The 16590-nt window shown below is 43.4% G+C and overlaps 1 protein-coding gene across 3 annotated transcripts in view; it reads left to right on the forward strand.

Moving 5' to 3' along the window:
* Positions 1–16590, forward strand: part of MEGF10 (multiple EGF like domains 10) — a 358960-nt gene that overhangs the window by 301811 nt on the left and 40559 nt on the right. For all 3 annotated transcript variants that reach the window (XM_064595846.1, XM_064595847.1, XM_045892029.3), the window contains 4 exons: positions 7612–7824; positions 13763–13937; positions 15442–15562; positions 16351–16514. In XM_064595846.1, coding sequence (XP_064451916.1) covers positions 7612–7824; positions 13763–13937; positions 15442–15562; positions 16351–16514 — 673 coding nt within the window. The remainder of the gene's footprint in view (positions 1–7611; positions 7825–13762; positions 13938–15441; positions 15563–16350; positions 16515–16590) is intronic.

Raw genomic sequence — 16590 nt, forward strand, 5'->3', positions numbered from 1 at the left:
TTTATCTGACTGCTTGTAATGGCATGAAAGGAAAGCTCGAAGAGCCCAGGGAACACCTTTGCTACCACATGTCTGTGAATATTCTGTAACATTCCAGAGGCATCTATAAAGTATCAGTGTGTTTCACAGGTTGTTTTCCAACTCAGTGTGTAGAAAGGGAGCCACAGACAGCAAGGGTGAATTGAAGATACACAGAAAGCCTTCAAAAAAATAAATAAAATATCAGCTATCCAGAATCCATGTCGAATATGTCAGGCTCAACAGTCCAGTGGTTGGACAGCCATTTCAAAGAGCAAAACTTTTTCTATTTTAAACATTTTTTGATAGATTTCAGAAGTGGATGTGTACCTGGTTACCTGGTTATCTTTAGCAAGTATGTGGGGCATGAAGTTACCGTCTTAGGATTCAGTAGTCTATTAAGAGCGCCGTGAATTGTGTAAGACTGTTGAATCACAGACCTGTACCTCTGAAACAAATAATACATTATATGTTTAAAAAAAAGAAGATAATAGGAAGGGTAAAATGAAGGGGGTGGGAATAGGAGGCGGAGACAAACCAGGAGAGACTATGGACTCTGAGAAACAAACGGAGGGTTCTAGAGGGGAGAGGGGTGGGGGGATGGGTTAGCCCGGTGATGGGTATTAAAGAGGGCACGTTCTGCATGGAGCACTGGGTGTTATATGCAAACAATGAATCATGGAACATTATATCAAAAACTAATGATGTACTATATGGTGACTAACATAACATAATAAAATTTAAAAAAGAAGAAGAAGATAGTAGGAAGGGTAAAATGAAGGGGGGGAAATTGGTGGGGGAGACGAACCATGAGAGACTATGGATTCTGAGAAACAAACTGAGGGTTCTAGAGGGGAGGGGGTGAGAGGATGGGTTAGCCTGGTGATGGGTATTAAAGAGGGCACGTTTGCATGGAGCACTGGGTGTTATATGCAAACAATGAATCATGGAACATTACATCTAAAACTAATGATGTAATGTGTGGTGATTAACATAACATAATAAAATTTTTTTTAAATTTTGGGCACCTGGGTGGCTCAGTTGGTTAAGCGACTGCCTTCAGCTCAGGTCATGATCCTGGAGTCCCAGGATCGAGTCCCACATTGGGCTCCCCGCTCTGCAGGGAGTCTGCTCCTCCCCCTGACCCTCCCCCCTCTCATGTGCTCTCTCTCTCATTCTATCTCAAATAAATAAATAAAAATCTTTAAAAAAAATTTTTTTTAATTAAAAAAAAAAAAGAGAAGAATATTAGTCATTTTCCCGTGCAGTAGTGACCAAAGAAGATCCGATGGGATTTCTAGGGCTCATTGGTCCCACATGAAATAAGAGCGAATGCATGGCTGTGCTCACGTGACTCTTCCACCCTCTGTCATTTTTCGTATTAGATAGTAAAGTGTTACCCCAGACGGCTTTGCTCACCTTACACCTTCTAATTTGCTCTTTCATTTCTTACATCCTGAAAGACCAGATAACCCAGCTTAGTGGCTGTGTGTGTAAAATTAAAGAGAAAAGACTGGAGAGGTAGGGGACTATACTGGCTCAAAACAAAGATTTGTGGAACCTATGTCCTTAGATACATCCTTATTGGTAATATTCAAATAATAATTCTACTCTCCTTTGGGGTTGTTATCAGGATTGAATACGTACATTAAAGCAGTTATAACAGTGTGGAAGCTTACAAACATTAATTCTTATTAGAGTTGAGTAATTTCCCTGAACTGTGTAAATACCAGCGATTATCAATTTTAGTGATGTCTAGGAACTGAATAAAAATTAGTTATCATTAATTTTTAGTGAGACCCATGACCTAAGAATTTCTTCAACCTTCCTCCCCATCCCAACTTAGGATTTCTTGTTAAATTGATTTCTCAGTCATTTGTATTTTTTGGAAAATCTCATTTCTGTTTCTAATTGGCTATTTCAGGATAAAGAAAAACTTGACTGTGAGTGTTTTTTATTTAGCCTCTCTACCAAAATTTTAGATTAATTCTAATGTTATTTTTAGCAAATACCAAAGTTATTTCATCATTTACAAAAAAAAAAGATATTGCCTATACTTTTCAATATTTGTAATGATCATCTCATTTCTTGAAATGATTGCATTAATTTAAGTCTTTAAATCAGTGCAGACAAATAGAGGTTAAAGCAGAAATTCTGTCTTGTTCTTAATTTTATTAAAAATGGTTTCAGTGTAGTTTCATGTTTGTTACTAGTTTTTAGTAAACTTCTTTGTGCTTAAGTGCTTTTTAAAATCCCTGTTGTTGTTTTTTTTAAAGATTTTATTTATTCACCTGACAGAGAGAGAGAGGGAACACAAGCAGGGGGAGTGGGAGAGGGAGAAGCAGGAACCCCGCAGAGCAGGGAGCCGATGCGGGGCTCGATCCCAGGACCCCGGGATCATGACCCAAGCCGAAGGCAGATGCTTAACGACTGAGCCACCCAGGCGCCCCTAAAATCCCTGTTTTTATTAGGAACTTCTGTTAGTAGTATCTGTTTAACTTCATTAAAAGGCATTTCATCTTTTGTTAATATAGTTATATATTTTACATTTAATTTTTTGGTGTTACAAATTATCAACACCCTTCAGAGCTTGGTTTTTGTAATATAGGGCTTCTCAGAAAGTTTTTGTGACCTACATCCTGGCTTATGGTTGTGTTTTGGATAGATGTTGTTAGATGAGTTCTGGACTTACTATTTTATTTAGAAAGATGGGTCGGGAAAGGAGAGGCATGGGACCAAGCAGAATCCCAAATAATAGCTTTGTCTAATATTTCAGGGCACTAAAAAATTAAATACAGTTGACCCTTGAAAAACTCAGGGGTTTGGGGCACTGACCCCCCATGTAGTCAAAAACCACAGGTAACTTTGTCTCCCCCAAAACTGTTTAGGAAGCCTTCCTGATAATATAGACAGTCAATTAGCACATATTTTGTATGTTATATGTATTATATACTGTATTCTTACAATAAAGTGAGCTGGAGAAAAGAAAATGTTAAGAGAATCATAAGGAAGACAAAATATATTCACAGTACCGCATGTATCAAAAAAAGTCTGCATGCAAGTGACGTTGTACAGTCCAAACCTGTGTTATTCGAGGATCAGATGTATAATTGTTTTTCTTGTCCTCTCACAGTTTAAGTCTCAAACTTGAGGCAACACAGAAAACAACAAACATGTAAGGCAAGCTTATACTTACCGGATTTAGAATGCAGGGAAGGAGAGTAACAGCTGATTTCCAGGTGAATTTCAGATTAAGGCAAGGAGGGCAAGGAGCCAGAGAAAGACACAGGGAAGTGAAGAGGAAACTTCTTCTTGAGTCGTTGTTCTGATAACTATTGTTTTGCCAGTGAACCGACGACATGATTTCTGTTTTCAATTATACCATCCCCATCTGGGTTCTAGACACACACAAACACACACACGCACACACTGACAACATGCACATTCATCACTACGATAGGGAAAAATGAGTAGCTATGGGGCAGTTTGTGGCAGGAGGTGTGGTGAAGGCAGCTTTGAGGGCCTGGGGTCTTGGCGTTTCCCTGTTTTGAGAAGTCAGCGGAACTCGATCCCTGAGGTTAGACCAGAGCACTGCTCCCTGAAGGAGCAGGTAGCACCCCAGGCAGCTACGAGCAAAGCATTCCCAGGCTGTGGGGACGGCCCTCCCAGCCAGAGTGAAGACAGGACAAACAAAACAGACACCTTGTAGGCAGGCAGAGCAGCTCATGGGATGCCCAAATAACAGTCTTGGGGGTTTGTGGAAAGGTTGAGAGGACATTGTGGTGGGGAAATGTAATGTGGCACGGTCAAGCAAGAGGGAAGAGAGGGTGGTTTCCAGAGCCTCACAGAAATTCCTCTGAAGGGGTTAACAGAGTGTTCTTCATGCTAATGGGTTGCCATGGAATTGCTCAGGCCTTTGGGGTCCAGGCACGTAACTGGTGCTCCCTAAGAGTGAGCTGGAGGGAGAGATCTGTGCCTCAGGCATGCTCCCTGTTAAGGCGAAGGCAGGACGGTCTGGCCATGCCTGTGTTCCATAGAACCTGCAAGTGAAAAAGGAATGAGGGTCAAAGGAGGTAAAGTCAGACCTGACAGACAGGAACTGGAGGGATGCAGCATTGGTCTCCAATGGGGGAACTTTCCTGAATCTAGGATTGTGGAAAAGTTGGCTATTTTCCAGTGCTTTTTCTGTTTCCCCCAGAGCAGCAGTTCCAGATGCTTGAAAGGCAGGCAGCAGATCCATCGAGCCCAGGTTTAATGAGGAATGTGATTCTTTCACACTAAATCATGGTTTGTTTGGCCCATTTATTCCAGGCACTGTGGGGAGGGACATGCTCAAAAGGACCAGGGAGAAAGGAGCTGCCACCCTTTGTATGCTAACTTCCTTCCCTTTCCATCCATTTGTAATAAGATACAACATAATAATCGAAATGTTATTAAAACAAGCCTGTGACCCTCAATGGTTTGGGAATTGGTGTCATATTTTATTATCTCTACTTAAAGCTTATCCATTTTTTTCTAATTCCAGAGCATTATTCAAAAACAAAAATAAAAAATAATAAAAACAAACAAACAAAAAAAATGTGTGTGTGCTCATATATATATATATATATATATATATTTCCACTGCGGCTGATATTTTTTGCTCTATCTTTAATAGCCTCTCTGCCTTCTCTCGTAAGAAAATCTATTACCTCGGGGCGCCTGGGTGGCTCAGTCGTTAAGCGTCTGCCTTCGGCTCAGGTCATGATCCCGGGGTCCTGGGATCGAGCCCCACATCGGGCTCCCTGCTCAGCGGGAAGCCTGCTTCTCCCTCTCCCACTCCCCCTGCTTGTGCTCTCTCTCTCACTATGTCTCTCTCTGTCAAATAAAAAAAAAAAAAAAAAAGAAAATCTATTACCTCTTTTACTAATTCCTAGGATAGCTTTTTTGTTGTTGTTCTGCCTGGGACCACATAAACAACATTAAGGGCTTAAAGTTCACTGAGAAATAATGCTCTTTTGGATAAAGGGGCCAAAAAGGGAGATAAGTCTGTTAGACAAAGACTTTTAACTCTGCTAACCTGAAAGGTATAAGCTACTTTACAATTACTGTTGTTGTTTTTTTTTAAGATTTTTTGCTTTTTATTTATTTGAGAGAGAGAGAGTTCATGTGCAAGAGAGAGAGCATGAGCTCGGGGTGGAGGGCAGAGGAAGAGAGAGGGAGAAGCAGACTCCCCGCTGAGCAGGGAGCCCAACGCAAGACTCGATCCCAGGACTCTGAGATCATGACCTGAGCGAAAGGCAGATGCTTAACCAACTGAGCCACCCAGGCACCCCTGCTTTTATTTTTGAGATGGAAAGAGTCTATTTCTAGAAAGATATCTTACCACCTCGGTTTGGTAGATGGAAGTAGACATCACTATTATTAACAGGATTTTCTTACATGTGCAACTCTGATGAAAAGGAAATGAGAATATGAATCAAGCTTTATGCACTGGCTACTTTATAAGGGAAATTCAAATGGCTTTTTGCCATTTATAATACAAACTAGTAGTATGTTTTATTATAGGTTCGAAAGGTAAATGTGGGTCAGGACCAGCTATTATGGATTTTGTTTTCCCAAAGAAAAGGAAGTCTCTGCCAAGACAGGATAAAATAGACACTCTGCTTGCCTGTCATTTGGCAGCAGACGTTTTTCCAGGCTTCCGATCTATACTCGGTTCACCCACTTTTAGAGCCAAGCTTTTTACTAAGTTGAAATCGTGGATCCCAAAGCTTAACAGTTGGGTTTGTTTTCAAATCCATACGAGAGAGAAAGCAATGTTATTTTACCTTGTTTATCGTTTCCTTTTTGGTACTGAATCACGAGAAGATCTGGACAGACAGGCTGCAAAGATCTTACCAGCCTTCAGCAGAGCCATGACCAGGCCCAATGATTATACCTCAGTATTTCTTTCTCTAAAGTTCACATCTTTAAGGAATAAACTAAGTGGCTTGGCTTATTTAGACTTCTTACAAGTTAAAAATAGAGTGCCTTTTAAAAATACTCTGGTCTAAAAATAGGTATACTCCTGTGTAATTTTAAAGCACACATCTGATTTTATACTAAATGGTAGGTGGCTACTACAGAACTTTGCTAATGGTTTGTTGAGCAGTTGACTTGAACATTTTGCCTATTGACAAACGCATGTAAAGATGTCTTAAGCATCGGGTGGAACCGAGTTTACAAGAAGCCCCTTCCCTTGTCTCTATCACATTAACTATATGCTAGAGCCAGGGTTAACCAGAGAAGAGTCAAAGGGATCTCAAGATTTAGCTTCTCCATTTAAATAGAATCCCATCCAAACTTGGTATTGTTACTAATCACACCCTATTATTAAAAATATGCAAAGCCTTGTGGAAAATGTTTGCTTTTTAGCCCCTTTGCTACTGCCTTTAGGTATCCTTGAATTCATTATTATGCACTTGCTGCTTGCATTATACTGAGCTGAAAAAAATGCAGTGCTGACCTACATTTCTGACCATGAGTCTGGCGTGACTCGAGAGCCACATGGAAAGTGTCTGCTGATTCCTACCCACAAATTGTATCGTACTTACGGCAGGCGCTCTGCTAGACGAGACCCTGTCTCCCTCTCCTTTGGCAGGAAGTGCTCCTTCTGTTGCAGGAGGCTCCGTGAAGTCACCTTGCCAGGTCAAAGAAACTTGGCTGGCCTGACAACTGGTCATGCATTCTATGGAGTGATGATAATTTTCTCTTCACCATCACGGTTCCTTCCAGCCGTTTAGCTGCACACCTGATCCAACTTATCCAGAGCCTGTCCTGGCTCCGGGACCAGACTCTAATGTCATTTTTTAAAAGATAACGTGAATTTTTGAGACCTGATATTTTTTCCTTGCCATTTGTCAGCCCTTCTTATAAACAGAGGACAGTATCCCCCTTAATAAAAATGCTGTGCTAGGAAACTCCACGTGTCCATACACCCCCTGACAAGAGTTCCCCAGGTGGAATCGAAGAAACCTGATTGCAATAGTTCTGACTTCTCAGATCTAAAGAGGACTTTGTTTATTAAATACATAACTTTCTAAATGAGGAGCAATTTTTGCCATTCAGCTTTGAAAAGAGCAGACACATGGCTGAGATTAAATATTCAAGTCACCATGAAAGCCAAGAGAATTAACATTGTTGGAAATTTGCTACGAAGTTTTCTCTTTGAAACAGGGAAAGCGTGTATTTTAATTTCCTCATTTGGGCCATCACTCTTCTCCCTTTTCTGGTATCTCCTGGTATCTTTCTGGTATGTATATACGAGCATGGATGTATACCCTTAGCAAGCAAAGCACTAGGTGTAAAACGTGCTTCCTGTGCCAGGTCCATAATTTTATTTGGTTTTGTTTTTGTTATTCCTTTGAACAGGTCATACTGCCATTACTATTGCCTGTAGCCAGAGTGATTCAGAGTACTGCTTTTATACCCGTCAATGGGACCATCACTAAGAAATACAGCCAATGCCAAAAACACTTCCAGTTTATACATCGCAAAGCCTATCCGAATGGACTGTGTATTTGTACATGACATTACCTAATCTATCTTCTGCTCCCGCTCCCTGCGTGGTAGGTGCCAGGACGAGTGTCGTGTTGGCACATACGGAGTTCGCTGTGCTGAGACCTGCCAGTGTGTCAACGGAGGGAAATGCTATCATGTGAGCGGCTCATGCCTCTGCGAAGCGGGTTTTGCTGGTGAGCACTGTGAGGCACGCCTGTGTCCAGAAGGGCTCTACGGCATCAGATGTGACAAGCGGTGTCCCTGCCACCTGGACAACACTCATAGGTGAGGGTTGGCCACCTTGGAAGGATGTGCCCTGTTAAAGTTTGAACGGCAGTGTCCACTGTTTGGAAGGACAGATTGCCAGACAGATGCCCGCCCTGAGAGCCTTCCTGCCTCTGGGCCGTCCTGGGGAGGAACCACCAAGTCCATGGACAACTTCTTTCTATTCTCGATGAATGGTCACTGCCAAACATTAAATTTGCTGGGGTTAGTAGAACATTGCCCTAAGAGAGGGATCTGTGGCATTCCCTTAGAAGCAAAGATACAATGAGAGACATGAGTTAAGCCCAGTTTAGTGTGTGAAAATATCACAAAAACAATTCTCACTGCAGCATCTTTGACCTAACAGCACATCTGTGTAGAAAGGAAGTGTACTGGTGGAAGTTTTATATAAGGGTTTCACATGTGGCTGTCACATGTGAAATATGTTTTCAAAATTGATTACTCTGACATAAAACTCACGGGGGTCTTTTAGCCCAAAAATCTCTCAAAGAATTTAAGAACAGGAAACCATGGTCCCTACCCACCCTACTGTACCTTGTCTGTCCCTGAAAATACCTTTCCACCCCCCCTCCTTCCTCTCTCTCCCCGAAGGACCAGATACATATCACTTAGAATTCTGGGCCCCATTTGCAGACTCCTGGAAAAGTTGGGTCTGGCAAAAATGTAGTGCATTGTGTCGCAGTTCACATGTTACAAGAATTACTTAATTGCATTCAGCACAGCTGTTAACTTCATTTATGCTTCTGAAAGATAACTTGTGGCCCCTTCAAATCCTCAAAAGCACAAAAGTTAAATGTAAGCAAAAGCCTGTGGTTGGTCTCTTCTTTAAGCCATCTTTAGGAACAAAAAAAAACGGACTTTGTACCATGAGAGGGTATGTGTGTGTGTGTGTCTTTGTGTGCATGCATGCATACTTGGAATACATTTTACCGGGATATATCAAAGAAGTGCATTCTTAACGTATCTCAAGCAACTTTGCAAAGCTGCTTTAATCAACTTTGGTTTTCTTCATTGGAAAATATTGTCACTCTTTACATGACAAGGTTAAGTAAACCTTTGGGGAGTGAAAATGAATCATCTCTGCAGGGTTTTGTTTGTTTTTCAACTCTCCGGCGTTTAAGGAGCTGGCAGGATTAGGAACAAGTCATGAGTTTGGCTACTTTTCCTGTGGTGTTTAAGGCCTGTCCCAGCAAAAGGTAAGCCTCGTGTAGTGACAGCCAAGAACTTTTTAATATCAGAGTGCTGTTTCATTGTATGCAGCTTCACAGCAAATAGATGAATAAACCTATGCAAAGGAGTTGTGTTACGAGAAGAATTGGAGACACAGAGAGAATCTTGGTTGGAATTATGGACCATGTTCATAGTGGCAAGGTCCCCGTGGACAGCTATTTGACTGGCATCAATACTATGATAATTTTGACGTAGGTCACATGTATGTAAGCACGTATGCTTTACCGAAGAAGTACGGGAAATTGACAATCACATAGATCAAAAGAACACTAAAATCTGTCTAATAATGTATAACAAACAATCAGATTAAAACCAATTGACCTAGGAAGTGCTTCCCTGAAAGTTCATTTTTAAAAAGTAGCTTTTGCAAATAAATAAATAAATAAAATTTAAAAATTAAAAAATAAAAATTAGCTTTGCAAATTTCTTTTAAAACCAGTTCAGTGTTGATGATATGACTCTGTCTTGTTGAATTCACAGTTGGAACCATCCACCTGATTATTTATTAGCAATTGGTTTTTTGCTTGACTAAGCTTGGTAGTTCTTCTGCTTTCCTCCCTGTATTCAGCTAGCAGATCAGCTAGAGGTAGATGGGTTCTAGAATTCCTCCCTCACTTGTCCAGCATCTGGCTGGTTGGTGGGTGCCTGAACCACATGCCTTTAGCAGCAAACACATTAGCCTGGGCTTCTTGTCATGATGACTGGCTTCCAAAAGCAGCAAGAAACGGAGAAAACGCCAACATGCAAACATGTTTCAAACCTTTGGTTATGTCGTGTTTGGTATTGTCCCTGTGGATGAAACAGGTCATGCAACCAACTACAGGTTCAAAACACTCCACCTCCTGGTAGGAGTTGCCAAGAATTTGTAGCCATTTTTACTTTTGCAATCTATCATGGGGTTGAAATTAATTTAAATATATTTAAAGGATATTCATGTATTCGATCATAGTGCTATTATAGAGCCTGAAGACATTCACCGTGACCTGTACTTTTCAGCCAAAAACTAACTTTTATGGTGGAAATGGTTTAGAGGAGCGAAATAAAATTCGAGATTTATTAAGATTCCACATGGGAGAGGTATATTAGCTCTTGTTAACAAGGACATTTAATAGCTGTGGGCAATCAGGATGTGCCTATTTACAAATGCCACGTAATTGTCATCACATTTGAGCATTAATAACACCTAAGGAAATGAATGAAAGGAAGTTCGATGACTCGTTCTATTTTAGCCAATATTGTATTGGACTCATAATGATTCAACTCTTAAATTGAAAAATTTACTAGAATGTTTATATCTAGTTGTATATGTGTATGAAGTGATAGGTATTCCTATGTGGGTATCACCCTATTTTCATATGCACAAAGCAACCTGTTCTTCAGAAAGAAAATGAGTAGGAGTGTGTTACCCTTCAGCCTCCAATCTGCTGCTTCTAATATCAACATGTAAATCTCATTACCAATTAAGCTGCCTGCATGAGATCCCATCAAATACCTCCAAAGTGCTCTGGCTTCCTATATGTAATTACAAATTGCAGAGCACTAATTTCGGTGTCAATCAATCTGAGAACCAGTGTGTTGCACTAATATTCACTGGGGGGCATTGAATATCAATTTCTGTGTCTGCCTATAGCTTAGTCAATTCCCTGTGCCCGGATTATCTATTTTGTCTAACATTTGTGTCTTCACCAGGAATATGATTTTCTACTTTTTAATGTAAAGTAATATATTCTACTAAAAGATGTCCTTTTTTAATAGCATGTCAAAGTAAGGCAAACTACTTTAACCAATCCACGCTTAAAATATTTCTTTTCCCTTTCTCAAATGCAGGACCTTTCTGAAGTAAATTTAAATTTGTCTCTGCTTTTGCACAATACAGGCTTTTACTGGTCCTGCTAACTGGTGCTAAATCCTACACTTTAGCCATTCTTTTTCATATCTAGCCCTCCTAGCAGGCTGCGACCAAGCGTCCTTTTTTCTTTGGTGTAAAAACAAACAAATAAATCTAGGTTCAGGTTTGATTCCTCTACTACCTGTGTTGGGCTTTGAATAAATTACTCTTTCTAGGTCGCTCTTGCCTGATTTATAAAGTGGCACGATCCCCAACACTTGGAATGGCTTGTGAGGATTAAATGAAATACTGCGCACGCGGATTCCTGAGCATGACATTAACACATATTCAGTGCTCGGTAAACGCAACCCGCTATGCGAGCCTGTGGGTTGACTTACGGTATCCCCAGAAACGTCACGTAAGAGAGTATTCCCTGCAATTCAGAGTGGTTCCCGTGCAGCCACAACTTTGACATTTTAAAAATGAATTCTAGGGCACAGCTTGCCTTTCCATGCAGATGTGCAGATTATCATTCAGCGCCGCTGGATGACTCAGCGATATGGGGCGAAGCAGGTCCATGTGGGAAAGCAGGACTTCAGAGTCAGATCCCTCTGTACCTTAAATGCCATTTTCCCTAACTCACTCACTCAGTGTTTGCTGTGCGTGCACTGTGGGCTGGGGACAGGTAACAAAACGTGCCGGATTCTTGCCTTCACGGAGCTCAAGGTCTAGAGGGGAAGGAAGACATGGGTAAAATGGAGAGGCCCAGAATGGGGAAGCAGTATTCCTGGTGTATGGAATAGCCCACGTGATGCCCTTATATTGGCAACACTCAGTGCTTTTCCCAACTAAAAGAAATCCATTGCAGTTGAGCATAGTAATAAAGAGAGACCAATGACTAGAGAAGGGGTTGGGAAGTAGGCAGTGGCCAGGTAACAATGGCCTGTGGACTGCATTTAGGGTGACTTTGTGTCTAGGGTCACAGGGACTGTTTGGATTAGGGACAGTGGTCCTAATAACTCCCTCTTCACTCTTGAAAATGTCCTGGTTTAGACAGTAGATAACACAGTCCCTGTAGCTGTATTAGACGGCACAGATTATATTCTCAGTGTAGTGGGGAGTTTTTGAAGAGCTTTAAGGAGAATGATAGGCTAGCATCTACTTTTTAGGTGACAAGGCATGAGTGAGTGCAGAGGTTGCAAGACGGAAGGCTATCCCGGTTTTCTGAGTTAGAGGGCCTTGACGTGGGGTAGCGTGGTGACGGTGAGGATGGAGAGATGGGGTGGAGGCAGGATATTTTGGAGGCAGGCTATGAGGTCCTAGCGAGGAAGTGGATATGGGAAATGAGGGAGGAGTTCCCGGGAATAACTCTGAAGTTTCTGGTTTAAACAGTTGAGTGCCTGGTGGTGCCAGTGCTCCAGCGGGGTGATTGAGAGTAACCACTGAAGAAGGAAGGCCGGGAAGAACTAAGACTCGGAATTTGACATGCCCAAGTTGGAGTTGAAGGTGCCGAGTGTTTGCTCAAGGAGAGGGAGCAGATGAGTAGATCTGAGTAGGTCTAAGGAGATCAGAGACTCAAACCCTTGCCTTTTAAATCCAAACCTTTTTTTTTTTATAAGATTTTATTTGAGAGCCTGAGAGTGAGCACAAGCATGGGGAAGGGCAGAGGGAGAGGGAGAGAGAGAAGCAGACTCCCCGCTGCAGGGAGCCCGACATGGGGCTCCATCCCAGGACCCCGGGGATCATGACCTGAGCCGATGGCAGACGCTTAACCGACTGAGCCACCCAGGAGCCCCTCAAATCCAAACCTTCTATACCCAAGAAACCATGTTAAATGTAGAGTGGTACTGGGTATGTCTTCATAGCGTGTTCCCTGAGTAATGCTTGTGACAGATGCCTAGGCGTTTGCTTGTGGGTGCTCAGTTGCAGTGGGGGCACAAACCGTGCCACCCACGGGGGTGTGGCTGAGACCCGCCTGTGACACACTAGGACGTCGGGCCGGAGAGGTTGTGTGCTTTCGCTAAGGTACCCAGGTGGTGGGAGAGCTGCTGTTCCATCTCAGCCTTCCCCTCTCCCAACAAATCCTTCTTTCCAAGAGTAGAAAATCCGTGGATTGTCTCTGGACCAGAGTCACTTAACACACGGCTGGGTGAGACAGTGGATTCTGTTGAGATGGCCGTAGTTACTGGGAGGGGTTTATCTCCACCAGGGGAGGAAGACGGTCTTTCACAGCCTTCTGACTGTGAACAGAGCTGGTTTGATCGTTGAGATGTCCCTGTGGTGAGAAGCACATGTGTTTTGCGTGCCACAGAGTGCCCTATTGGGTCAGGCTCCCTAGCGCGTGCCTCCGGGCGCAGCTGATGTGTCCATTTGCTCGGGAACGACAGCTGGCTGCCTGGCCGGGCCATGCAGCTGCTGCCTCAGGTAGAGACGGTTGCTCAGCTGCCAGGTATGGAGATTCGAGAACAGAAACAGGCAAGGAAAGTCTGCTGCTTTTGGAGTGCCTTGGACCTAACCCTGGCTAACTGATTTGGTGGTGTGCACCGGACTGAGTTGTTCTTTAAACCCTCTCGTCGAGGTGACCAGTCACTGAATTATAGTGCTTTCGACCTATGAAGACTATAATGAGTTTCAGTCAAAAGGAAGCGGTTGTGATCATCTTCCGGTTGGAGCATGATGCTGATTTCACGCCACATTTCTGTGGTACCTATCGGGTTTCCGCCAATTAATTAAATCATAGCAAGCCTGGGAACGAAGTTTAAATTATTGTGCATGGAATTAGCCACCCATTCATTGCTCATGGCTGAAGCAACATTTGCATGGGCCCTGGGTGTCATGTTCACCCGGGAGTGACTTTCTCCTTTTATCCGTGTCTCTCAGCTGTCACCCCATGTCTGGAGAGTGTGCCTGCAAGCCGGGCTGGTCAGGACTCTACTGCAATGAGACATGTTCTCCTGGATTCTTCGGGGAAGCTTGCCAACAGATCTGCAGCTGCCAAAACGGGGCTGACTGTGACAGTGTGACCGGGGAGTGCACCTGTGCCCCAGGATTCAAAGTGAGTGGCTCTGGAGGAAGGAGCCTCGGGGTACCGTGTGGAGCAATGACACCACGTACCATATAGGGCCCTTCCTGAAGTACAGGGAATGTGCTAAGATCTGTCACATCATTAACAAGAAAGAGACTGAAAAGTACTAATAAGAAACAGAAGGAATTACCTTAGAACGATAACTGGAAGGCTGGTAAAACAATAAATGTAGCGTTCATATTAATTATTTAATTAATCTGTGTCATGGAATATGATGTACTTTCATTATTCCTTACGTAATTACTTTTTCCCTACATAATCATTTTGCTACATTCTATAGGCAGCAAAGAAATTACTTTTCCAAGTAATTACTGTTAACAGTTTTTGTCTCAGCTCCACGCAGTTTGAAGGCACATCATGTATCAGGTTCGCACGTATTATATATTTACGTGCGATGGTTAGCAGTATGGAAGTTTTTCAGTGCCTTGGAGAACCTAGACCTTGCAAATATGCCCGTGCGCCAACTGAGCAGAATTTTGCCCAGTTTCCAGGATTTCTTAGCTATAGATTAGGAATCCTTGTTTTAAAGGAAAACAGATTGGTCTTGATTATTTTCTCTCTTTTGAAAGAGGACAGGATTAACCAAAGAAGATGTTGATGATTATTCCAGAGCATGTAATGTGGGATGAGTAGGTGATAAAGACTCAGAGTTGAGGGGATCTTTACAGGTTTTTCTAACCTATGTCAATATTCTTTGGTGGAGCCCTTGATTTACTCTGTCTTAAGTCTCTTCTGTTTTTATTTTTATTTATTTTTAAAGATTTTACTTATTTATTTGAGAGGGAGAGAGAGAGCATGAGCAGGGGGGAAGGGCAGAGAGAGAAGCCGACTCCCCGCTGATCAGGGACCCCAAGGCGGGTCGATCCCAGGACCCTGGGATCATGACCTGAGCCGAAGGCAGATGCTTAACCAACTGAGCCACCCAGATACCCCAAGTCTCTTCTGTTTTTAAAGGCGATGACCTCCAGCCATCCCTGATAGCCCACTTCTGTGTTTTAGGTTTATTGTCAGATAATAAATTGAATCATGCTTCAGGCGGAGTGTGCGTCCCGTTGCTTTGCTTCAGCCACCAATCATATTACATATTATACAAGGAAGGCTAAGAAGCATTGCAATTTAATGTATAGTTTATGTTTATTTATGTATTGACTGTAATTGATAGTTTATTGTTCTATATCTGCTTGTCTGAGCAAGGACAAAAGGTTTTTTTGTGTGTTTGCTAGGAAAGGAAGCTCATGAAGGCAGCAGGCTTTTTTGATTGCCATTTAATACTGAATCCTAAACAGGCAAGCTAACATTGCCCTTGAATCTTTAAAATTTGTCTACTGGGGGCATTTGGCAACTTTAAAAAATACAAGTGTTAAAATTAGAGAGGGAATATCATTAGCATTGCCAAGGTGCATTTTTGTTTGTTTGTGCTGGCTTTATTTCATTCAGTGAAATTGCACGCATTTTCCTATCTGTGCCCGTCTAGGGAATTGACTGCTCTATCCCGTGCCCGCTGGGAACCTATGGAATAAACTGCTCCTCTCTCTGTGGCTGTAAGAACGACGCTGTCTGCTCACCTGTAGATGGGTCTTGTACTTGCAAGCCAGGTAAGTGGGGGAGTGAGGCTTTTATCTGCTCTTCATCCCGTCACCTCCTAAAGTCACAGGGAAGAAACCTAGACTAGGGTTCTAGCTCCATCCGTGCCAAAGTTTGGCGTCCAAACTCGGCCAGCCCCTCATCCAGGGTGGGCTCTCCTGCTTTTGTGAGCCAAGAAAAGCGGCTCACATAGGATCTCCAAAGTTGCTGCCAGCTCCCAAAGTCTGGGAGTCTCTGGGCTTTGGGTAAAGTGAGCAAGCAGACATACACCTACACCCCTCAACTGGCCTGGAGTTGCAGCAAGAAATGCAGCCAAGCACCGATTTTATGCAAAGGCCAACATGTGTCTATCTGTAGTTGTTACAACAGGCAGGGTCCTGGAAACTCACTGTTCAGGGTTCATTGGGTTTGCTTTAAAGAGGGGGTTGCTCTTCCAAACACAAACCTTCCTTTACCCTCCCGTATAAAGATGGTGCTTTCCCGACCAGAGCCGCACTCGGGGTTCTGCATTGCGCATCGCTGCACGCTCGAGGTGCCGCGCTCTGTATCTTGTCCCAGTAGCCCAGTGATGTCTCTTGCTGCTGACATCCTTGTCGATCATACGGCACACACGGATTCTGGGTACTTCGGCCGTTGCTGCTGGAGGCTCCACTCGGCAGCGCCACTGCTGTCTGTGCTGGGACTGGGGACCCCGCCGTGCACCTCCAAAATGTTTCTAAAGGGCAACGTGGCTTGGGGAGTCCGGGGGAAACTCCATGCTGCTTGTTTCCTGCATGCTCTGGCGTTCTTGTCGCGGCAGGCTGGCACGGGGTGGACTGCTCCATCAGCTGCCCCAGCGGCACTTGGGGCTTTAGCTGTAACCTGACCTGCCAGTGTCTCAACGGGGGAGCCTGCAACACCCAGGACGGGACCTGCACGTGCGCACCCGGGTGGCGCGGGGAGAAGTGTGAGCTCCCCTGCCAGGTACGGCTGAGCCGGCGCCCCAGCTGGGAAGCCATGGGGGTGGGTGCTGGGGGCAGAGTGTCCGCTCACTGCTGCC

The sequence above is a fragment of the Mirounga angustirostris genome, unplaced genomic scaffold, assembly GCF_029215605.1.
Source record: "Mirounga angustirostris isolate CCGP_5_RB_7025 unplaced genomic scaffold, mMirAng1.0.hap1 SCAF_7, whole genome shotgun sequence".
In the NCBI taxonomy this organism is placed as follows: domain Eukaryota; kingdom Metazoa; phylum Chordata; class Mammalia; order Carnivora; family Phocidae; genus Mirounga; species Mirounga angustirostris.